Source organism: Colletes gigas, unplaced genomic scaffold, assembly GCF_013123115.1.
Source record: "Colletes gigas isolate AHSC1104 unplaced genomic scaffold, ASM1312311v1 Colletes_gigas_Sc00017, whole genome shotgun sequence".
Lineage (NCBI taxonomy): Eukaryota > Metazoa > Arthropoda > Insecta > Hymenoptera > Colletidae > Colletes > Colletes gigas.
The window spans coordinates 2,315,273-2,340,203 of NW_025106646.1; the positions used below are offsets into that span (position 1 = coordinate 2,315,273).

The following is a 24,931-nucleotide window of genomic DNA, read 5'->3' on the forward strand; positions in this document are numbered from 1 at the left end:
ATTTATGTTAATCAAAAGGGTAATTATGAATTAGAAACTTATTTCCATGCTTATTGAAATACATTTAAAAAATGTTTATGCTTAAAGTATTCTGAATAAATGGTGAACCCGTATAATGACATTACAGTTAACATAATTGGAATCGCTATGCTCGATCCATTTATACGTCATTTATCTTCGATGTTGTAGCTCAAAGCCGGTTCATCGAACGATTTTAAGTCACAACATAGATGTTATAACTTTGACATAAAACACCGTTTACATGATGTCTAAAGTCAGTAGTTATAACATCAATGTTATATCATCGGTGTAATTCATAGCGTGAAAACGTAATCATTGTGCCCACGATTCAAGTGTCCCAGTTTAGTTTCGCAAGTATTAGACGGAAACACATCGTTGAAAGTACAAGTTACCCTACAAATACTGAAAGAAAAGGAACGATGCAGCTATTCAAAAAGGTATTTACATTATTGAATACTTAAAAACAGGCAAAAGACTCTGATTTACGAAATATGTATATAATTTTTACAGAGAAATTATAACGGTAATTTTGTGGTTTCAAAGATTCAATTTTGTTACAACGTAAATCTATGCTTTCTCATACATACCAATACAAACTAAACGCTTCAATTTAATATAAAAGATTGACAAATGTCTAAGTTATTCTGCAGCATTTCTTTGAATCACAATAAAATATACTTATAGCGTAAACAAAATATTTTTCAATGTTTACTATCTTATACGTTTAATATTGACAGTTTCGAAGACAATAACAAATAATGGTAAATAAACCAGTGTTGATTTTACCAAATTACCGGTAATTTGAAACGTCGGTTAATCCGTAATCTCTGGTTCGAAACTGTGCCAATCCACTAAAATGTGCCAATGATCGTTCGCGATTCCTGCAAGGTCTGATCAATTTGTTCCTTCGCGCAGATGCGTGGCGTGTTCCATCGTTCTGAAGTGTCAATTTCTAACGATTAGTACTGAGCACTTGGGTCAGCGTTGAAAGTGCTGTTCAAGCTTCGCCTATCGTTCTCAGTTTCGCGGCAATAAACTGACCTTCACACAGGTAATAAACCAACAGGTCAAGTATTAAATACGAGCCGAAGATACCACAAAGCAAATAATGGTAGAAGCTAATAAAGACCCGAAAATGTGTAATTTCTGGTATTTATTCCAGTAGACACCGGGTCCATTTGGATCCATGCAAACTATTTCATTCAAAGACCGTAAAGTTTTTGTTCTAAATAAATATTAATACAGTCTCAAGGTACCAGAGACCAAGAGTGGAGGAAACGCTGAAAGTTGATGGAGAAAACGCGCGAGGATGGTGACAGCGATCGTCGCGAAAATGACGGCGGGCTCGCGAGGACGATTTCCCCGGTTTTTCGTCCGGACTTCCGGAACGGGGCTGGCTGAGAGACGAAGAGGGCCATAGAAGCGGAAAGAGACGCGCAAACGGAGAGAGCGAATCCGGAGTCGCACGGCAATTTGGCGACATCCGCCATAGGCCGCACTTGTACGCGATCCAATTTAAAGTCACGAAGCCGTACGAGCCCGGCCATTCTTTCATTCGTACGCGTAATACGTATACACGTTCATTCATTCATTGGGTACCTACGCTTTGGCAAAGAGAGAGAGAAAGAGAGAGAGTGAATGGGAAAGGGAGACGGAGGATGACCTGACTTTGTTTTTATTTGCCGTTTACCGTCTCTCTGGCTGACGAGCCAGCGAACAGGGCCCCCGGGGACACCAGCGGAAGTACTTTCATTGTGCCAGGGGACCGGCATCCCTTTATTTTCGTCTCCGACGTTCGCGTACGTTAATAAACGATCGACGATGCTCCCCGTCGAACTTGCTTTAAATTCGCGTTGCAACGAGAGAATTATCCTCGTCCTGAGCCGCATCGGTCTCCATAAGTCGATTCGTTGATGAAGGTTCCACGACGTATCCGGACGAACTTGCTCTACAGGGGAGGGGGTCTTCTACTCTGAACCACCCACGGTACTCCTTTATGAATTGTTTACTTTAACTCATTCAGTGCGAAATCGAAAGTGTAAATATTCTGTTAGACTAAAATTTTGATTTCTTACCATTGTAAACTACATAACTTAACGTTTGCTTGAGTAGTTTTGTAACCTTGCCGAGATTCATAAATCTTATCCTTTATTTTCCTCGACATCTCAACTTGAGAATCAATTTTTCTAGTTATATTCAAAAACACAGTAGGTAAAAACAGTGTTCGTGCACTTGGTTTGTTTGCAATAACTTTGCAGAAACAAAGTGAAATTAAACAGGTATATAATGATCATTTATTTTTTGTTGTAGCTTAAGAAATAAATAACATAATTGAAGAGCAAGCGGTATCGAAACTCGTATCACTTTATTGAGGCATTTGTGTTATCGGTGCTAAAAATATTTGGGAACAGAGATTAAGTATGAAATAAATAATATTATATTATCTTGTGAAAGTCACAAATATCGTGAAATACAACCTGTTTTCTTGATATTGAAAAAAAACCTACATGAAAGGACATTTTGCAAAAGAAGATGTTTAATATATAGAAACACCTTTTGTTAATATATTGACAGTAAAATTGAATTTCTCTCTTTTTCTCATTAGGGGCGCCTTCCAAATATTATAGAAACCACAGATCTAACAATAAGCTTTTGTTCTAATCCCACGGAAGACAATTTAATGCTGGCGATCATAACTTTCACGATATTGTACGTTTTTGTTCATTTTACGTCACACTTATCACATTGCAATTTATCATCATCGTGTCTTGTGTTTTGTTTCTATAATTAACCCTACACATTCCTGATTAGATGCCATAATGTATGACCCTTGCCAGATTCGCTTTAAATTGCTGGGTTCCAATTAATTTTGATTATAATAAAACAATGATTTAATAAGGAATTATTTATTCTGAGTCACCAGTTTTATCCAACTTCAAATTTATTTTACATATCATTTCACGCAGCCAATTTTAATAATTTGAATCTCGTTGGTCTTTGAAACAAATCCCCAACCTCTTTAGAAATACTAGCAAATATATACAATATAATATTTACTCATCTATTAATACTCACATTAATGAGTAAATATTAAAATATTTTGTTTCCAAAAAATTATTCTAATAGTATTTATTAGACTAAAACAATTTGTTTGGAGAACTTGCTTTAAATCCGCGTTGCAAGTCTTTTAGTGGAATAGATTTACAGCTCCGATTATTGAAATTAATCAAACGCTGGTAGAGTTTTTAATATGCTCACCTGGTCGACCTTGCATCTCACGCCACATCCCTCCTCGGAGCTCGAGTCGTCTGTTCGATTCTAAAACAAAAACACAAATTATCAGTATTAGGATTTACAGTTGTCATTAAAGAATTAACCTTTGGAAATCCAGGTAGTCAAGTCCCTACAAACCTTTGCAATTAGCACTGAATTTTATGATGTAGGCACAGAAACTGTGAAACAGCAACGAGACAGCATTTGATTTATTATAGGTTCATTAGACATAAAACAAAATTATTAACGAGTCTTATAAAATCTATGAACAGTTACTATGAAATATTAATTGTGAAGTATGCCTGCAACATGTTCGAACCTATAAGTATATCTAGACACGAACGACAGAAAATATCTAATTCTTCTTTCAGATACGTTTGAACTGATTTTATAATGAATTATGCATTTAATATTTTATACAATAAGTTCAGATTAGATGTGATTCTCTCGTTAGTTAATATATTAACACATTATCGTCAACAGCTGTCTGAAAGGCGGTTGGAGCAGTTAGGTTCATTTATCAATTGCAGTCCCTTAGACAGTTGAGATATCGTTATTGTTTCTTAATTACTTTCATCTGATTATTAAAAAACTGTATTAATTAAATTAACTTAATAAGACTTCGTTTAATTTGGTCTTTATTCGAAGAAATAGAGAAAATATTTGTTTGGCTTTTTCATAGAAAATTTAATTTTCTCCGAGAATTATATACGTGAAACTTCTTTATTATAAGATTCTAAATATCATTATCAACGATAATAAAATAATTTTACAGGAAAAAAATAATCACTCTCAAAATCCTGGGGGACAAATTTGTACCTTTCCTTAAATTTCATAAATAGTAATCAATAATTAAAAATTTGAACAGCTCCATAGAAACGACTATTCTCAACGAAATGTGTAAAATATTTTCTCATCGATGGTAGTCGACGATAAAACCTACGAAAGCGACAGTTTCCACGCGCGTTGATTTAATTTCACGTAGGGACAGGTGACACCGAGTTCTTGAATAAACATGAGACAATTAAACATGCATAGGAACTAACTCCCGAAATTCCCATGCAGGTACGTGTGGTTTCACACCCTAGTTATCGGCAACCGAATTGTTCGCAACCCTCGATCCAACCGACTCCTCGCGTTCCCTCCCTCTGCTTCGACCAATTTGCTTACGTTTCCATTAAAAACCGGACGTGCACCTGTGTACCGGAAGCGCCGTAACGTACAGGTGCAAACGGCGCAACGACAACGTTATCCGAAATGATATCAGGAACCTGCCACGATTATTTGGCGATTCATTCGCGACAGGCTAGGTACACCGGGGGTATCAATTGAACCGGATGAAACAATTTACTATCTTTTAAAGCTGGCAAGCGATTCAATTTATTTTCTACGGCCCCTGCACGTTACGTGACCGTGCCGTTGCCGCCATTCAAGCAACATTTTTTTTTTCAACCTGTTTGCAAACACGAAGCCTAGAAGCAGTCAACAAAATTAACAAAATTAATTTCACAAGCCCAATGCAGGCATCGATTAGCTTTGAGAATGGTCAGATAATAAAAACGTTGGGTTTTGGGGGCCAAGAATTGATATTAAAAAATGGCCTACGATCGATAAACATCATGCATTCTCTAAAAGACTAGAGCCAGTATTTCATTGCAACTTTCATTTTCATGATTTGGGGTCATAATATGGACTAGAACTTGCTTCTTAGAATGCTGTTGACTATTATAATAAACCACTACAAAATAAAATGGTAGCTTTTAATGGTAACCAGTTTGGAAACTTACTTATTATTGATAGAAAACTTAATATTGCTAAATGTATTTAATTATTGAGAATTTACTTTCATCCTTGGAATTAAACTGACAAATTCTAAGAACCGAAGAAACTAAAAAACAGATGAAATCGAATATCCAGATATTTCCAGATGCTCCGTGTGGAAAATATAACAATTGGACAGTTTCGCGTAAGAAAACGTTAACCCGGACCGCTGTTCTCTGTTTTCACGCGAACAACAGCAGCCACGACGAGTGACGAGTCCTCTGATAACAACAGCCGGAGAAACGGTGCAGTGTTTTCGCGACTATCGCCACTCAGCGTGGATGTATCAATTTTACGATGAATTTTTTTCTTTCTCTTCTTTCTATTATGGAAACATCTCCGTTGTCCGTTCCTTGCCTTCCGACACGAATGCTCGTTTAACTTTGCACCCGATTAATCAAACCGTACGGACTGCAACACTATATGAAGCGAGTACCCCTGCGACATCGCCAGTCCGCACGCTACGATATTCGCAATAATAATCCATTTTCCTACGACAGAATAAATCTACTCGAACTTCTAATTCGTTCTCAATTTCCACGTGTACTTCTGTACATTGTATTAATCACGTTCTTCCTTCTTTTTTCTGCTTGACGTATCGCTTTTTATTTTTCTTAGTTTTAGTCACGGTCGATATTGCCTTGCCCAGTGACAGCAAGCTGTGAGTTTAGTAACAATATACAATTAATAAGCTATATCCTATAATTAGCCATTAGAAATATCACTCGAAGTGAAATCAGACATTATGTTATATTATAAAAATTCAAAATGACGTGGATTTAATGTGATATTCTTTGACAATTCAACTTCGTTTATTAGAGATTTAATTTGTGTCTTTAATGGTTGGAAATGATAGTTGTTCTTTAATTTCTTTTGCATCCCTCTCTTGTATACTTTCAATCACTCTGACTTGTGTAGTTCTCTTGTCTTAATCACAACGCAAATAATTTACACAAATATTACAGACGAAAACATATTGTAAATTACCAAGTAAACTAAAACGATATAAAAATTTTATAATAATTACAAATCTCTGCCTATAAAATAGAAATTATTTTGCACCAAACTTTGAAAAAAAAATTAAATATTTTAAAGCAAAGATTCGTCGACATAAATACCGAAGCGTATATCAGTACCTAGTTTTTTTCGAAACATTTTTCATTTATTTTTAGAGAACCTATTTGTTAGGGTCCTGAAGTACCAGATGCAGATTGTTAATTTTCGAAAGTTTCCAATGGCTCTCGAGGCCCGATTATCGCGTTCATTTTCAGACAGTCACTTCGTTTCATTGCCATACCTTCGTCCTTGCTTCCGTTCCCACTAAAAGGAGCACGATGTTACCTGTCGTTCTCAAGACGGAAATCAGCCTGTAAAGAGCTGTTTTATCTGATCTAAGGTAATCGCCTAATGCGTACCTGCTCGTCCTTCCGCATGTCCTTCCGTCGTGTTCAACGTCTTCGCCACGCTCGAAAGCGTTCGCCAACTGTTGCGTCCCTCTTCCAAGTCGCTGTGACGTTGATGATTGGATATAATGACTGGCCTCTGTCGTCCCCCCAACACGATGCACGCAAGACGGATTTTCATCGACACCCTTCATTCTCAAGGTTTCTACTGATTATTACCATTTTAGGACGCCGATTACACGTTTGTCGTTACTTGTAATCAGCGTTTCGATTATTAGACGTGCGAACTGTTCTGACGGTACCAAACATGTTACGTAAACGTTACTTATATGGTAGACCATCGATTATCCAAACTAATTGGAAGCCAACAACATTGGAATAGTATTTCCTACAAATAAACAATACGGTGTTCCCCAAGAGTTAATTGTAATCACCTTATTTTTCCTGAGACTAAACAACATCGTTAAGAATGTTGTATGTATGTGTAAGATAAGTAAATCGATCAATTATGTAAACACATAACCCGTGTTCGTATTAACTTCGTAGATACAATTCTTCTTGGTTACCAGTCCACAGGATTAAGTTCGTCGATCAATTTGCCTTTGAATCTTTCATCTACGCTCTCATTCTCCCAATATTCAGATACCTTACAATGGGATGGCTTCGCTTTCAGGTCATAAATCTTCCCGTTATAGTGTCCAATTAGAGAAGCTAAATCTTGCAACGATGAAAATCTTCTTTTCCTGTTACGTTCCACGTGTGCTCCCGTGGCATGTTAACAATCACCGCGTGCACTTAGGACTAAGGAACACAGTATAACCTCGATTCAGAGGACTAATTAGAGCAGGAAGTGTCCGTTAAATCCAAATGTCCACAAGACAAGGTTTACACAATACCAAGAGTCTGTTAAATAACAAGTCGTACGCTTTAACGCGGAATAGAATACGTTTCCTTTTCATATTCGAAAGTACTGTGCTAGCACAGTATCAACAATGATTTATAGGAAATTTTTTTCTGAAGTAGAGCCTACGGGTACTTACAAAAAATTATTAGACAACTTCTCTATAGAGCGTCAAACAAAATTACTAAAAATCAAAAACGAGTTTTTAAGAAAAATGGACAGGGGGTAGGTGCCTGAAAAAAGAAAAATTCAAATCGTTCTGGAAAAATTATTTTCGGTTGCGGGGGTCAATTACAATCATTTTTGATAAATAGACATACCCTCGAAATCATAACCATTTTCGAGAAAAAAATTCCTTATCGGAAATATAATTTCAGGCCAGAAATGTTTCCCCGAAATTTCATACATATAAAAAATCGTAATTTCAGAAACGGATTAGAGTGTTTCAATGTTTCAAAATACAAACAGTACGTATTTTGATGGAGAATATTTAGAAATTCTAAAAATATTCGAAAAGTTGTTCCTTAATCCGGTAAAATAACAAGAAAACCCATAAAAATGGACCAATTCCTCATTTTTATCATTTCATATGTAGGTATAGTCCAGTTATCCGGCATTGCCCCAGTCCTAACTATGCCGGATAATTGGAATTTTACTGTATAATGCAAAAATCCAGTCGAGTAAATCTTTTACAATTTTTACTAGAAATTATAGATGGATTTAATGTTAAGAAGGATAAAAATGTTTTTGTTTATAAAATTGAGGACATTAAGCGTAAATGAATTAAATTAAAAATTGTGCAGAATAATAAAAAGTGATTTTTCCAAAGGGGAAAAAAGTACATTGAGCTGTTAGTTCGCCATATTGTATGTTTATTTTAATATAACTTGTGTTGAACATTGACACCAAAAGACCACTACTACTGTGTATACTTCTTAATATGTGAAACAATTATGTGAATTTATGCGTGGAAAAAAAAATTAATTACATGTAAAAAATTATAATACGTGACTCGTTGACAATTTAGGAACACCTGTCTTGAAATAATGTGACTTCCTAGACGTTTGACACATTCAAAGCTTTCGCGTGCAACATTGGTTGAAGTTGATGGCAGAGGGTATCAGATTTGGTTTGTGCGGTCTCGAACGAGCCGTGGTCGCACGGTGTTGAATATACACCGGACGGTGTCCACTGGGATGGAACATCTACCTTTGAAGTTTGAGGTTTGTCTTTGGCAAACACCTTAACAGCGCCTCTCTTCGTGGCTGTTTAAAACGCGACGCAGTCGTCGTTTCAGCGTTTCGCTGCGCGCAAACATCGAGCTGGTCCGCGAGTCGCGCCAATTATTCTCGTGTTACGCGGCGAATTAAAAAGATACACATCGCCTCGCGTGGTTCAGTTTGCACTAGTTAGCCCCCAAGAACAGGAAGTATCTTCCATCGCGTCGTCCATGATGGAAAAGCATTTCCACGTTTCAGCGCGTTGCGTAATCCTCGTGGATATTTCTCGAGTCTGGATTTACCAAATAGAGTTGGGAATAATTCTTATCTGAATACAGATTTCGAATAATAAAATATAATGTAACGAGTTCTTATCAGTTACTCGTCAACCCTCGAATGGCGGATGGTTTGAAATGCAGGGTCGTATTGACCTACAACAAAATTTTATTTTAATTGTTATATTCACATATAACAACGTGCACTACTATTCGAAAGTTTCGAAGCAGTTGAGTACTGTAAAATCACGTTACATATATTTGAATGCAATTAAAGTGTTATATAAAAGCTAGCTTAAAAGTAATACAATTACTTGCATCCATATTTGCCTCATCAGAACAACCCTTTTTCCATTTATTAATTTCTTCAAATATTATGAATCTAATCCAAAGATTTCAAACTCAACCTTAAATGCTTAAAAAAAAATGGAATGCATACAATGGTACTATTTATTGGAAGACTATTCTATTTTATGTTTACTGGAAGAGTTACTCCAAGTGTCATCTGGGGATATTCGACCCCTGTCAATTCTACAAAACTAATTTCTTGAAAAAAGTAATGTTTTGCCAATGTTATTATTATTCGATAGACACTCAAGCTGTGAGAAGATATTGTAGCACTTTTAGATTTCAACGACTATAAGGACGGTTTGTCAAGGCTGGTTCTAAGCGCTCGGACGCGCAGTCGCCAATTAATTTCGTTCATTACCTTGAAGACCATGGGATAAATTAAAAATAACCGCCATCAGCTGCCACTCGTTACCATCTTCAAACTACCGCGTACGACTCCTGATGGCGCGTATGTGTGCTTGTAACGTGCATACGTTTTAATTGATATGACGTCATGTAAAGGCGCCGAAACCCGGGTTCCCAGGATTTGTTTGCAGTTCGAAGTTCGAGGGATTAGCGCCAACGTCAGTCGTGGAATTGCACACATATTACACACGGTATTTAACGATTACGAACAAAATTATTATATTCTACGTATCGATCTTCCGAATCGAACTCTTCACCCTTAATTCTGTCTTCGTATAATAGATCACCGCGGTCGTTGATCGTGTGAGAAAGTCAACGTCGCCTTTTGAAAACGAAATTCCCCCGAATTCACCAATTCTTAATGGATGGGGGCCTCGCCCGTATACGTGCCTGACTAAACAAAATTCAGACGAGCTAGAATTCAATTTTAAAATACTCCAACTATCGATGAAAATGAAATATTGGCTAATGGGGTAGTTTTGAACAAGCTTTTCCATTTAACGTTTCCGCTCGTAAAGTTTCGAAAAATCTCTAGAATTATGAAATTATAGAATCTACCAAATGTCACAATAGAAGTTATATTGTTCTGTTGTGCAGGTTATATAATTGTATGCTATTTCTTTTTGAAGATAACTTGAAACCACACGCATCAAAACGTTAAGTGAAAAAGTTTAAGACTAATCTCTCTAAGTCATATTTCTTAATTATATTGGTATTAATTTCAAAACTTTAATATATCTACTTCGATAAAAACAGTATTTAAGCATAGAAAAATATTGTGACGTATTAATCCCTAACAATTTCAGATTGATTTATTAGGTTTCATCGAAGAGGCCCCAAATTATAGTTCGATAAGATTAAAAAATATATATAAAATATTTATAAAAATATATTTACATTTCGGAGTAAATCTTTGCTTTGATTAGATGTATATTTCAAAAGCAATTTGTTATTGTATTCCTAACGTGACGATTGACCGGTTAAACAGTCCGTGAAGCTAGACTATCATTCAATCGACGGAATCGCCTCGTCCTTCATGAATTTCGTTTCGCGAATCGCCGTCAATCATTAACCTCTTCGTCTGTGAAATCTTCTGCGTTTCTTTTGCTCCGCGGCATCTTCCCAGTCCGCGTGATTAAGTCCAACGGAATCTCCGATAATCGAGTCTGGATCCAATAACTAAATCTGTCCGTCGACTGTCCCGATTACTCGAATCGTTCGTTCGCGATTTCGTTTCGTCCACGATAGCGATTTTTTCTTTTTGGTAACTGAAATTAATAACAGTATCTCGTAACGACTCCGATTACCTCGATCACCGTCTGCGCAGCGTTCACTCGCGCGCGTAATAGCTCGTAATTTTCCGACAATTATTCTCAAATTAAAAATGCAAAATACATGGTCTCTCGAATCGAACGTAACGCGTGAAACGTAGTATTTATTTCAACGAAATTAAACGTATTCGCAGTTCACAAAAACCGGGTCTGTACATAGAAATAAATTCGTAGATATATTTTTAAGTTTGTTCAATGATATCAGAATGAAACGAGGTCGAACTTAGCAATGATTTTTATTCTTATTTTTCTTTTCGATGGGGGGATCCATCGTGCGTTGCTGGAAATATATTTTGTGTCTTATTTGTACAAAAATATTTTTAAATTTTTATCACAGAATTTCTCTCTTTCTTTTTTGTTGAGGGAGAGGGGGGCTGAAAATGGATTAAAATAGTTTGTAAACCACTTTCTAATTTAATTTGTAAGTGTTTGATTTACAAATATATTTAAATTTTTAGCACAGAAATGCTCTGTTTATTTTTGAAGGGATGGGTGGATTTAAAACAGTTTGCAAAGCACTGGTGTATGGGATCTTGGATTCGTTGGCGATTTCGAGTTTCGCACGATTATCGATGCACACGCTGCGAGGTGAACCCGTAGCAATTCACGAGGCTCTCGTTGTAGGTGAGAGGATGTGGCCAGCAGGAAGTTCATTGTGTACGGTTACACATATAATATTGCACGGCGTGCAATCCTGCGGATTCTACGTAGTTTCGTGCGGCACGAGAACAGAATTCTCGCAAAGTTCGCCGACAGATTCGAATCCTTATAGGTACGAGTTACGCTCGGTCGCGTAGAATGAAATCGTATGTAGGTTAATGCGTGGGAGGGGATCCATTACACGCGCCGTTTAAGTAATTATTTTCCAATTAAAGCGAAAAACTCAACGGCGTCGACGGAATTGAGGAATTTCAGCCTCCAACTCTGGGAAGCGCGTAGCTGCAGTCAAAGTCTCCCGATTGGTCCGCTCGTGGCGATATATCAAATGTTTTCGTTCATATCAAAGGTGGGTCACTGTCTCAAAGGTGGAAAAAATTCTTATCTGGAGGAAAATTTCGAAAAGCAAATTAAACGTACACAACGTTTTATCTGTAACACGTTGCATAAATCTTAGAATTTTCAATGCAAAATGATATTATCCACAATAAACATACGAAGTATTATCTGAATAACTTCGATCTCATAAACATCGCAAGAGACTTGCAGCATGTTGATTTTAGTTATCATATATTATTTTAATAAAAGAAAGCTAATTCGAAAATAAAGATAAAATAATAAATGTTTTTCATAAGGAGTTTCACAACCGCTAATTTTTGTCACTAAGATTTCTATAAACCAATACGTACTTTGTTCGCGTTGAGTCGACCATATTGCTTTAGAAGCGAGAACTAGGAAGTATTCTTATAATAAAGAAGGTTTTATTACATGAACAATTATTATTCTGCATCTTACAGGTGTTCATGATGAGATTGCAATAAAAGAAGTTTATTTCACGGGATTCTTCCCTTGTAATGCAAAACAACACTCATAATGAGTTTACACATTAAAAGCAGTTGAATTAACTTTGCCCTCTTGTATCTCATAAGAGGCTCATATAAGTCTATATAGTTTACCAAATTCAATAATATAGAGGTCGTAAAATTGCATCATGCATGAAAAATTATGGGGAAGCCGGGTTACGCGTTTTTATAGCTTCATATTGATAAGGAACTTTGTATCGAGGTTAGATTTAGAAACAGTTTTTAGCTGCACCCCGCCTCTTTTCCACGCTACATCGAATTTCATTTGTGTATCCGTATGTACGTTTGTATGTTTTTTTCGCTGTGCAATAAAAATGATAAATAAAACGAAAACAGATAAGCAAATATTAATAACAATGGACGGGAGGAAACATAAACACGTCGAAATGTTTCGAATGCTCGTTCCAAACAACGCGAGCAAACGAAATTAAAATACATTTTCCATGTATTTTTACTTGTGTATTTAATAAAAGGTTAGAATGCTTTATGTATCTTTAATCAACGAGTGCAACCACTGGATTTAGAGATTGTATAATGTTTACATTTTGCCGACGATCAATTTCTCAAGATGTTTTTAAACATTGATCAAAGTAGTCGAGATATGATGCAAGTGACATTCTTTTATTTTACTTTCTTCGCCTTTGGAATACGCGATATACTGCAATCATTTTTTTATTTAAACAAAAACATGGACGTTGTAGCTTACATGTAAAATCTAGCAAACTTTAATACGTGTTTTTTGTCCTTGTGAAACATTCTATGGGGGTACCTAACTTAAGATTTTTGCAGAATTTTACATCAAATTCTCACAGATGTTTTCTTTTTGTAAAATTTTTATAAGATTGCGTATACGTAATTTTTCTGTAATACTGTCTTTTATCCGTTGAATTTGCTATATTCTAAGCTCTTTATAGTCATAAGTTTATCGTTGAATTGTAATTTATTTCAAAGAAGAAAAAGGCCCCGCAAAGTGATCAGCTTGTCCCGATAAATCTAGATCCGCCACTGGTTCTAGTACAATTTATTTCTCGCGAGGTCGATAGAAAATGGTGCCGGGTGCCTCGGTTGAACCCGCGAGGCTGTTTTAAATGTCAACCGGCGGTGCATTTACCTCTCGGATGCCAACTAAATCCGAGTCGGATCTCCTCTCGCCGCGGTACGATAAATCATCGCCAGTGTCAAAATCGTGAGGCAGTTCGAAACGTAGTTTAGAAAGCTCACGATCGCGATTATGCAAGCATAGTAAGGTCATCCTAGGCATCACCTCGAGATACGATAAGGGGCTTAGCTAGTACTCGTGTTTAGTAAATAACATGGGCGCCGTTTGTACGTTGTAAACACAAATTCTTTTCCCGACGACTTTTATAAATTATCTCGCGTTTTTTCCGCGTCCGATTCTTTCCCCGATCGATGCCTCTTATCTTCCACGATATTTCGTCGATCCTCGGCTTTCGAAATCCCTGGCAAACGCGAGGAAAGAACTCGTGATTAAAGGGAAAACGTTCGAAGGGAAGATAAGAGGGCGAGAAGTTGATTTCTCGGGACTGCGTTTTCTTTTATCTGCTCCCCCTTCGAAATAATTGAAATTCATCGGTCCGAGGAGAACCTAACGACGATAATAGCGTGTAGAAATTAAAATAACCTACTTTTTTTTTTTGTCAGAACTCGAAGAATTCTATTAACTGGACATACGGGACTTGTACCAACGGCTGATTCTCTGGTGCGTGCGACCAAACGCGACGTAAAAAGCTCGTAATCAGAGCCATCGGCAATTGGCGCGAACGAAATTGCTACCAATTATCAATTTGACTCTCCACGAAAGTATCGGTTTAATCATTTCTTCAGACCGCCTTTTATTCCGTTCATCTCTCCTGATGCATCCTTTCAATCGTCTCGTTCGCTCTGTGGGAGTCGAAGGAACAGCAAAAAACATATGCAACGATACCGCTGGCTCTTAATTATTTTCTAAATAGAAAACTAAGGAGAATCGCCAGTCTCAACCATCGTTAAACTAGATGATAGTCTATAACCACTGTGTCGCTCAGAGTCAACGGAAGCAACGTCTCAAAATTTAGCGACCACCTGGCGAGAGCGATCGATGTTTCAGCGAAAAGAAAAAGTAGAAAAAAACCGACCAGAAACTCCTGTATCCGTTACGACCCGTCTTCCATCCTCGAGACCATGCTTATAGACTGCGATGATGCGCCGTCGTGTAGTTAAGTTAATTAATGAATGGTACAGTCGGGATGGAGAGTGGACTTAAATTGATACGTCCTTCGCGCGGAGCCATTTTTGTGCCACGCTCGCGTTGCTCCGAGTACTCGCGGTTCCGAGGGAATTGATGGCTTCTTTTTTCGCGTACAATTACATAATCCTCGCGAGGGATCATCGATGGACCCGATCGACGAGATCGTGCGCGAAATTCGGAACGGTGCGCGTCGCGACGACGATTGACGCGCGCAAATTAAAACGACAAACGAAACCGATCGACACCTCCCGCGAAAAAAAGGCTATCGAACGGCCGTGAGGCGCGATTTCTGATTCGTTTCGAGTTCCGTTGACCCATTCGCGCAAAGAATCGCCGCGATAAAGAAATTTTCCCGGCGATTGCGATTATTTATTGCCCGTAAGCAAAGTTCGCCGCGCGACAACCGGGAAAACACGACCGGAAAAAAGTGGCGCAAATTTCACGGGCGATTTAGCGACCGGCTCGCGTCGCACGGCCATTTTTATTAAATTCCCGGCTAAACGGACGCGCAATAATCTCCGGCGACTTTTATCTATCATCACTTTCATAACAAGAGCGTGCAATAATACAAAGTGTAATCGCGGGGACCGATAAAGGTCACGAAAACGTTCTATATAAAAAAATGTTTCAGAGTTCTGCCCGCAATAATCGGTAAGAGATTGAAGCACGGTCTTATCGGGGGACCAATTACAATAAATAACCTGTCACCTTGTCAAACTAAATCGGCACGAGGACGCTCGCGTTGGCCACGCAACAGGTACCTTGTTCCCAGCGAATCGCGAACGTGATTCGTTGCTGGAAACTTGGTAAACGGAAAGACAAAACTACTGTTTTACAAATACCTTTGACTAATGTATGTATATGTAACTAGAGAATGTCCAAGAATTATGTCAAATATTTCTCTGTACTATAAATTTTTGCACAATTGCTGTTGAGGGTTAACAAGTGATTCATCCTGTTCGCATTCTTGGTAAAAGAGTTTGCATCTCTAATGGATATGTTCTACGCTGTCATAGTCAGTAACGATGACCATATAGTAAAAATGGAATAAATATGAAACATAATTTGTTTACAAGATCCTCATCACGCTCAATGTTGACGTATTGAAAAGAAGAGACGGTGAAGAATAATAGATGGTTTTTGATGATGAAAATACCTGATTCAAGTCGAGATCGGGGCACTTCGAGGCGCATTCTTCTTGCAAATTGGCAGGAGCAGCGCGATCCTCGAAGTCTTCCGGCAGAAGCGCCGCGACGCTTCCCGCCAACGCCAGCACCTTCAGGAACACACATAATCCCGTTGCTAACATAATATTCAAAACCCCCCTGAAGCCAACCCTTGATCACCCTCCGTGATATTTTTGCGAGAAACGTTCAACTGTCGGTCGTCATTGTTCTCTCGATCCCGACAACCTCCGCGACTCTGGAAGAGGATTCCGATCACGGATTAGATCTCTTTTTTCCACATTCCTGCACATCGATCCTCGACTTTTCTTTGTACTGTTCTTCGAACAGGAACGTCTAGCACAGCCACTAGAATCGCACACTAAACGATCACATCAAGAGTCAGACAAGTAGATTGCCTTCTTCCGTCGAGGATCACACGGCGACGCTTCTTGAAGAATATACGAGGCGGTCCAGACTTCCTGCAGAAGACAACGTGAAAATATTTTCCATCGAAATGAGCTCGTCTTGACTGCCTTTGCAAGGATATCCAAGTTTCCCGACTCTGATCGAGGGACAACTAAAAATTAAATGTACACCAACGTTCGGTGCCTCGCACGATTGTCACTGAAATAATCCACGAATGTCAATGCAGGCGAGATCGAAACAATTCGATTTCACAGAGGACGTTCACTGGCGTGTTTTAATTCGACGCGGACGGGAGCAATAAAAATTGAAACTGTTTCGAATCACCTGTGACGTTCGAGTCACGAGGCAGCGCGCAGTAAGAGCCCGGCGTGTATGTTGTTAATGTGTGGCGAGCATAAGAGCAACTGACTCCGAATAGCCACTAGAGTCAACTATCCCCCACCATCGGCACCCTTATCTGTTGCACTCCGCTTGACCAATTCCCTACGGTGGTGGTAGGTACTCCGCTCGAGCGTGCACGTGAGCCCCAGACGTGCTCGTGGACGTCCAAAGACGAACAGAAGGGAGGAACGATCAGAACCTTCTGGTCGTGCAGGTCCGACCAATGGTCAATTGGCAGATTGACCTGTTCTTACTATCCTCGTAAACTTTCATTCATACATTCGCACGTGCCGTTTCAACCGACCGTCCACGTTGCCGGTGTCGTTCAAACGGAGATACACGATATACTTTTCCAATACTTTAACTAACGCGATATCAGTTCTTGTAAAATTTATAAAATTTAAGTAATATTATTTGAACAAACGTCGAGAACACCTCCAAACATGGTAAACTGGCAGTGCAACGTGTTAAATAAAATTAAATAGTGTACATTTGAAAAGTTGCAGAGGGATTGAATTATCGAGTAAATATTTCAATGGAAAATGAAGTAAAAAATACCCTCGAGTTGAGCAAGTTCGACATGAGTTGAGTATTTATTACTTGTAGAATTTAATTTTTAGTAATATTTTTACACCAGTAAAACCTAAAAAATAGGATAATTTTTAGTAAAAAATTCTCTTCGTGTACAGTCCCTGATCATCGAATAAGGATTACTCGAAACTTTCGATATTTTTCATGAAGCCTGATACCAAAATTTGGTATTTATTTAAAATGGGGTAAGCCTCATCAATCTTAAGGACTTGAAAATATATTGGCAAGACATACAGTACAACCATCACTAGCTTTTATCTTTTAAATATACGTTAAAGTATTTTATTAAGGTTTGACTTTAGGTTTTGAATCACTTTTAAATTGATTTTAGGTTTAGAAATAAATAAGCACATTAAGGTTGAACATGACACTTTAATAACAAGCATAATAACATTTCATCTGTGCTGTTGCATATGAAAGAAACTCGAAATTTTGTCCAATATTTAAGAACAAATAAATAAATATATACACAACATGAAATATTAATTCACAATTTGAAATGTGTTTTACACTAGAGATGATAAGTCAATAAATATAATTCCAATTATTAAAATGAACGTACATATTGTAATTCTTTAAACCAATTACATTTATTCAACTCCGAGCAACTTAAAGTCACGAAGAAGACATTTTTTATCCAAAGAAAATGTTTAAAACATAGGAGGATACACCGAAAGCTCTTCGAAACGATTTTTCGAGTCTCCCTGTAAAACACAAACAAATAAATGTCGGAACGTCGAATTGAATTTAAATTACGTGCCGGCTGGAGATCACTTCGTTAAGTCAACTACCCTCTTCTCTTGCGTTAGGTCGAGCCGCATATTACAGTCGGATAGCACAAAGCAAATCCAAAGCCGAGCTTCGAACAAATACTTCCTATATTGACATTTCAGGGAAGAATGCATCGTCTCTAAAAATTTCTGTACACACGCATCATTTTGACACCCTCGAGAAAGAACGTTGTTCTATTGACAGTGTGCTTAAAAAGGATGGCAATGTCAACGGAGGACCAGTTCGTACTCCTCCGGGAAGAGAACCAGAATTTTCGCTCTCTGGTTTCAGGGTGTTTAAAAAAATATTACATACAGTCAATTTTACCCATAACACAATACTTATCATTACATTTCTTACATTTCTAAAACAATGTCGTGTTATATGTGACTAAGTAATACTAAGTACAAGAAGTAAAAATAAAACTATTATTTTGTTTTGGTAACTACTGTGGGCATATCTATTATAAACATTTATTAAAAGAAACAAACCACGCCGTCGGTTTTATGGCAAAACGTTGGAAGAAAAATAAGTCACTTTCAAATTAATTGCACGAATTTCACGAACAGTTTGTAAGAACTCATGTTTACTTTATTATCCGCGATGAATACTACAATTGATCGAGTATCGTCAACTTCGCGTGGCGCGACCTGATAGTTTCTGGACGCGTCCGATTCATAAAAACACAATTGTGCGTTTAATACTATTCCTCAGCCCTTTCTAACCGTGATCGAGTCGAAACGGTGACTCATTTCGACAGATTAAATCTGCGAACGAGACAAGAGCCAGTCGGTATTATTTGTGGTACCATTGTCAGTCGTGGAGCCACGCATCGGCTCTTTCTTCCCGATGACCCGATAGAAGTCCATTCTTCGACTCCGCGCATATCTATCGGATCAATGGGGACATCGGTTTACCTTCGTATGCGTTATTGTCGCGAGTTTCGACTTGTAAACATTTTCTTGTCATTCTCCGTGCTGGAGAACTTGCCCCGATATAGACATCGAGCGTTTTGAAAATGAAATTTCATTTGCCGAGTGCATCCTTTTGACGCCAGCGTGAAATACCACAGCCACGACATGACCTTATCTTTATCTATCCTTTTCCGCATTTCTTGTCTTCACCAGTCCCAGAAGCTGCTGGAATTCTTTCCTTAGGTACGTCACGCATGTAGCACAGAGTACCACCACCCAGTATCGCGGTTTAGAAGAATTTCTGCCATTCTCTTCAAACCTAACGACGTATCTATCTCTCGCAATTCTTTTTTTTAAATATTATCAACTTTTATTATTCTCCTTTTCTTCATCTTCTCTGTTTTATTTCTTGAATTAACCACTTTTGTGTGTTTGTAGAGCACGCCATTTTGGTATCGTTACAAATTTCTACATTATTTTTATCGTTCATTAGTATACTGGCACAGATCATTGAGCATTTTATTTTGGCAGAAAAAGAAATGAAAATTAAATTCGCCTGATTCAATATTAATTAATCAGTAGATATATAAGTAACTAACAATCAACATTTGTTAAACATTAGTGACGAAATACTTAACGAGGGAAAGAGCCCTCCATTTTGGAGAACACTACAATAGAGCGTTAACTGTATCTTGCTCTGGTCCCCAATATTGGTCCCAAGTCTGTGACTACCTAAGACCCAATACTCTGGCAAGTACCTTGGTTGAGACTCGTCCGTTGTTTGCATTCTAATTAAAAATCATTGTTACGTTACTACCATCGATCGTCGAGCATTCTTGTCAGCAGATTGCAGACGAGGAGCTAGTTTGGGGTTCGACGTTGAAAAGCGAAGATCAATCGATTAAAGCGTGGAGATTATAGGCAAGCGAATTCAGAACGGGTTGTTATGAAACGACAGCGATCTGTGGCACGTTAGCTCCAACCTCAATGGCGGTTACAGGTTACCTAGGGCTTCCTGCGGAAATGGCCAATATACTCCTCCGACCTCCAACTCACTCAGTCACTCGCTCACTCGGATCACTCCTGTTTGGTGTACCTCGTACCCATATGATCGCCCTGTCGCTCGACACGTACTCGTTACGGGTCATCATCGTGATCTATGCGCCTACAACAAACGTTACATCCTTAATCTGTCCTAGCCAGCTAATTCTACGCTCGTGCTGAACGAGAAAGTTGACATTATTCCGCAGCTGGACGCGGAGCGGGCCTACTCCGCGGCGCGATTAGAGCGAGTTTAGTTTTACGAGGTGTAAACAGTGGCTCAGTGATTTTTAAGTCAACAAATAAACTGAATACTGATCTATCATATAACGATCGATTAATAAATATTAGGAGATTGGCGTTAATCGAAACAAGCAAGATATTTGTATTAAAAAATATCTAATAACGCAGAATATCTCGCAATCGATTATAGAATCCACAAGGTGGAAATTTTGTATTAAAAAATAGATCGAAAACATATTAAGATCAACTTCTAGATATCTCTTATATTTCTACATAATGTTTAGAAGTAATAGTTCATAATCGAAAATACTATTTAAAGTTGCGTTAAATAAACAAATAATTAAGTAAGAATTTATTTATCCTTTGCTTAACGACAGTAATAAATAGCAAAAAATTCCTCTTCCTGTTTGTGTATTTTTTTAATGTATACAACTGGTGCGTCTCGAACAATCAAACTTTCCTTGTTTGTTTCGATATCGTAAAGTTTGTTAACAAACTGTGTCGTAATTCGCGCGACACGCCTATTAATGAAACGAAAGCGAGGAGACAAGATAGTGATCTGAAAGCAGCGATTATTACTTTGTTACAGTGAGGCCAGATTTATTGGTAAATTAATTAGGAAGACGATGTTTCATAATGAATACCAAACGACCCAATTCACACGTGCTCGTGGTTCGTCGTTTGTTTTGCATACAACGTAATCGTCGCACAAAGGAGGACCTTTTGTGTAAGACGTCTAGACAGATAGTCCAGGTCTTACCCTGCTTTACACGATACACCAACAATTCGGCTCTATTAGGCCAATAAAGTGTATCAAAGAGGAGGAATGCGCCCCGCGTCAATCGTAAATGTAATGTCGGTTTGTCCGTCCGTGCACGGTGCTTGGATATGCGGGGTGCGGGTGGATAGCTAATTTAGATTGAACACACCATACGTTAAACGAGGGGACGAGAAAACGATTAGGAAAAGAACGAAAATTTGAAATTTCATAGTTTATTCTCTTGTAAAATTGGTAGAAATATATATACCAGTAAATAAAGAAGGTTTTCGACTGTTTTTGTTATTGCAAAACGTAGTACAAGATTTAACAATGTTATTGTTACCTTATGAATTCATGAACGACTGACCTAAGGTAAATATGACTACGCGTTCTGGTTGAGGACCAAAATTATATAAATTAGTTAAAACTACTCAAAAAGTAACGAGGATCAGCTACACAACTAATTTTTATACATTTTTCGAATAATTGTAAATAATGTATATCATTTTTGGTGCTCATATTCCGGCCACAACGTGCACCTACATTTTACCTTAGGTCAGCCATTTTTTAATTTCTATGGTAACGATAACATTGTAAGATCTTGTATTGGGCGATACAATTAAGAACGAAGCGATTCTACATATAAAAATTGATCGAAAATGTCGAATAAAATTTTGTTATTTGGGGCTTTTCTCCAGCAACGCAATTAATTTGTAGATCCCATCATTCACAGATCTATACAAATCCCACTGTGTTTATACGCGGCACGTATGTAGTACAAAGGTAATTATCAAACACAGAAATCTAGTTATAAATTATTACTTCTCTACATTGCATGCAAACGTCATGTGTTAACAATAAATGATGCAACGAAAGAATTCTCGAAAACGATTCGTGTCATAGTGACCTTTGTAATAATTATACGATTGGATATCTATATGATTCTGTTTCGCGTTGCCAACTTGTGCATTGCCTTGCACGCTAAAGAAACATTTAAGATTAAAACAATAATTAACAATTAATAAAACGTGTAAGTGTCAGAAGCACAAAGTTCAGTTTCACCAATCCGTATAGTTTTTAATACTTACCGAAGATAATTATTATCTTTGTTGGAAATTAATTACAATCCGATTGTTTCTAACATTACATCGTAAATAACACCTATACTAGTAAATAAACATTTACTAGTCAGTTTAATACTTACCTAGTTACAGCTCATTCTTTCTCGTTATAAACTGATACTAATGACCATAAATGTATCATAGCTTGTTGTAATAGATTTTTCAAACTATGGAAATGTGGAGGAATATCGACAAGCATACTCTCTTGATACGTTTTTAATTCGTTCAATATGTAGTTGAATTTATTATTGTTATTATATGCCATTTATTTTTTTATTCACATAACTCTGTTCTTGACAAAGTGTACTATTCAATATTTTTTCTTTGTGTTTTTTGAGGATGAACATCATGATTAATTCGCTGCTAAGCCTACATACATATATTATATGAAACTATTCCCATTGCCATTTATATTTTGAGTGGTATTGTTTACCAAAGTTATTTCTTATTCCCCAGGAACAAAATTCCCTTCATTATCTTGATGCTATTCCTCCTACACCAAAAAATAAAAACCCAACTCGCAAATGTAGAGTTTCTGTCCTGATAAACCTCCATTATGTATTGGGCTTTGTTACAAATCCTATCATAAATATAATTAATAATATGTGATTATGTTGCTATCAAATTTTGTTATAGATACACGATGAAGTTGATTTTTGTTTAATTTAAATCTGTAAAAGATCATTCTCTTTAAATAATAATTGATGTATAATTTTTGTAATAAATTTTATTTGTAGTATTTTTTTCAAGTTCTTTACATTTATATATTTATGTTAGTGAGCATAAAAAATGTACTGATTCAAAAGCCTGTATATTATAATATATTGAAAGTAGGACGAGTATACTCGTCCTTGGCAGCGAATGGGTTAAAGAAGCATAAAGTAAACAACACATAGATGGAACTCTATAATACCACAGCTTGCTACCAGAGAACGCTATCTCATGGTCTATAACACTTGATATAATATATATTTAAATACACGTTTTATAAAACTATATTTAACTTTTGTTTCGAAACAAGCTTCTGTTTTGAATCGGTATATCATACAATTATATACATTAAAGGTGAATTAAAATTTTCTACATTTGAAATAACGATCATGGAAACTGGACTTTTGTCGTGAGACTGAGAAACTGTATTTCATAGTAACTCAAAATGGAAGACGGTGACAATAAAGCGAACGCTGGGCTGGTTAAAGAGAAAAAGTCGTACGCCGGCATACCGGAGGCCGATTTTGTAGTAAGTACATTATTACAATAAAAATTTATGCAACATACTGATAGAGAATTATCATTTGTTCAAAAATTCCATGTGTTTATATTATATTTCATTGCGAAGAATGCTTTTACATGGAAGTAATGCTCATGGCTTCCAGTACAAATTTCTATACTAAAAAAGAACCGTTGTTTCTTTTTTCGATTACAATTAATATTTTATAAAAAGGATCATTTGTGTTTGATTGCTTGTAACATATCGGAATACATTAAATGTACTTTTCCGCGATGCGGACCTTATATGGTCATAAAATAAAAGAGACATCATGGTATTTGAATTTATTATAAAGTATTTTGAACATAGGATGATGTCGATGCGTTTATGGCCAAACCCGAAAATGAATATGCAGACAAAGTTATACAAATGCTGGATGAAAACCATGGCAAATACAAATTCATGGAATATAACTTGGTTAATAAAAGGAGACGGCTGAAAGCACAGATTCCAGATTTGGAGAGATCATTGGAAATGATTAAAAAGTTACAATCAGAGAAGGACAACAGTAAAGATTTAGAAACTCAATTTCTTTTGTCTGAACAAGTGTATGCAAAAGCTGTTATTTCACCTACCGACAAAGTATGCTTATGGTTAGGAGCAAATGTTATGCTGGAATATACTTTAGACGATGCACAAGAAATGTTAACAAAAAATATTGAAGCGGCAAAAAGAAATTTAGGTTATATCGAACACGATTTAGACTTTGTTAGAGACCAATTTACGACGATAGAAGTAAATATGGCGCGCATTTATAATTGGGAGGTTAAACGCAGGCAAGCTGCTAAACCAACATAAAAACTGTTCTTATTATGAATTCAATTGCACGCAACGATTGCCTAAGATACTAACTGGTAATTATCTTAAAAATCTACAATAAATTCTCATGTCCCATAATTCCCTTCATGAGACAATAATATTGTTTTAGGTTACTCACAATGTCAAGAAAAAACGCCTGTGAATGAAAAATGCTGTCGAAAAATGTCAACGGAATAAAGGACTCATGTTTAGGTTGTAAGCTAGATAACCAATATTTATGTATATTGCCACAAATACATCTGAAATCTAACTTAACATGTTGTTTCATATACCTACCAGAGTCAAACAAATTTTATTCATGAACTAATACAAATTTATAATTCATTTGTGAACCACCTCCTACGCGCGGTATCCTGTTTCGTACAATAACGTAAAAAATACGTCGATGGATTTTAATTAACGAATGAAACTTGAGCAAAAATTAGAATATAAATGCGTCTAAATTTTTTATTTAATATTCATGAATAAAATTTGTCCAACTCTGGTACTTACAATAAGATCTCTTATCATATCTATTATATTAAACTTATCTAAGTTTAGTTTCTGCACAAAAAATATACACAACCTGTATAAAAATAAAATACTACTTTTCCTTCATAATAAAAGTATTACATAAAACAAAATTTTATTCCAGCTTTACTTTCTATTTTATGATTTCC

The 24,931-nt window shown here is 36.8% G+C and overlaps 2 protein-coding genes across 4 annotated transcripts in view; one reads left to right on the forward strand and one right to left on the reverse strand.

The window, feature by feature from the left end:
• LOC122400345 (proto-oncogene tyrosine-protein kinase ROS) overlaps positions 1–16,729 on the reverse strand; it is a 37,765-nt gene extending 21,036 nt beyond the window's left edge. For all 3 annotated transcript variants that reach the window (XM_043401757.1, XM_043401755.1, XM_043401754.1), the window contains exons 1-2: positions 15,926–16,729; positions 3,280–3,339 (exon numbers count right to left, since the gene is read on the reverse strand). In XM_043401757.1, the coding sequence (XP_043257692.1) occupies positions 3,280–3,339; positions 15,926–16,078 (213 nt within the window). In that variant the 5' untranslated portion in view covers positions 16,079–16,729. The remainder of the gene's footprint in view (positions 1–3,279; positions 3,340–15,925) is intronic.
• A 6,549-nt stretch (positions 16,730–23,278) lies between these two features.
• LOC122400309 (prefoldin subunit 3-like) lies at positions 23,279–24,796 on the forward strand. The gene is made up of 3 exons (XM_043401701.1): positions 23,279–23,423; positions 23,763–24,307; positions 24,382–24,796. The coding sequence occupies exons 1-2, from the start codon at positions 23,340–23,342 to the stop codon at positions 24,249–24,251; spliced, it is 573 nt and encodes a 190-aa protein (XP_043257636.1). The 5' UTR covers positions 23,279–23,339; the 3' UTR covers positions 24,252–24,307; positions 24,382–24,796.
• Positions 24,797–24,931: the final 135 nt, after the last annotated feature.

Bases quoted from the DNA above. Each gene is read 5' to 3' on its own strand.
- LOC122400309 (XM_043401701.1), top strand. From the start codon at position 23,340: ATGGAAGACGGTGACAATAAAGCGAACGCTGGGCTGGTTAAAGAGAAA. The intron at 23,424-23,762 runs GTAAGTACATTA...TTTTGAACATAG, and splicing joins TACCGGAGGCCGATTTTGTA to GATGATGTCGATGCGTTTAT.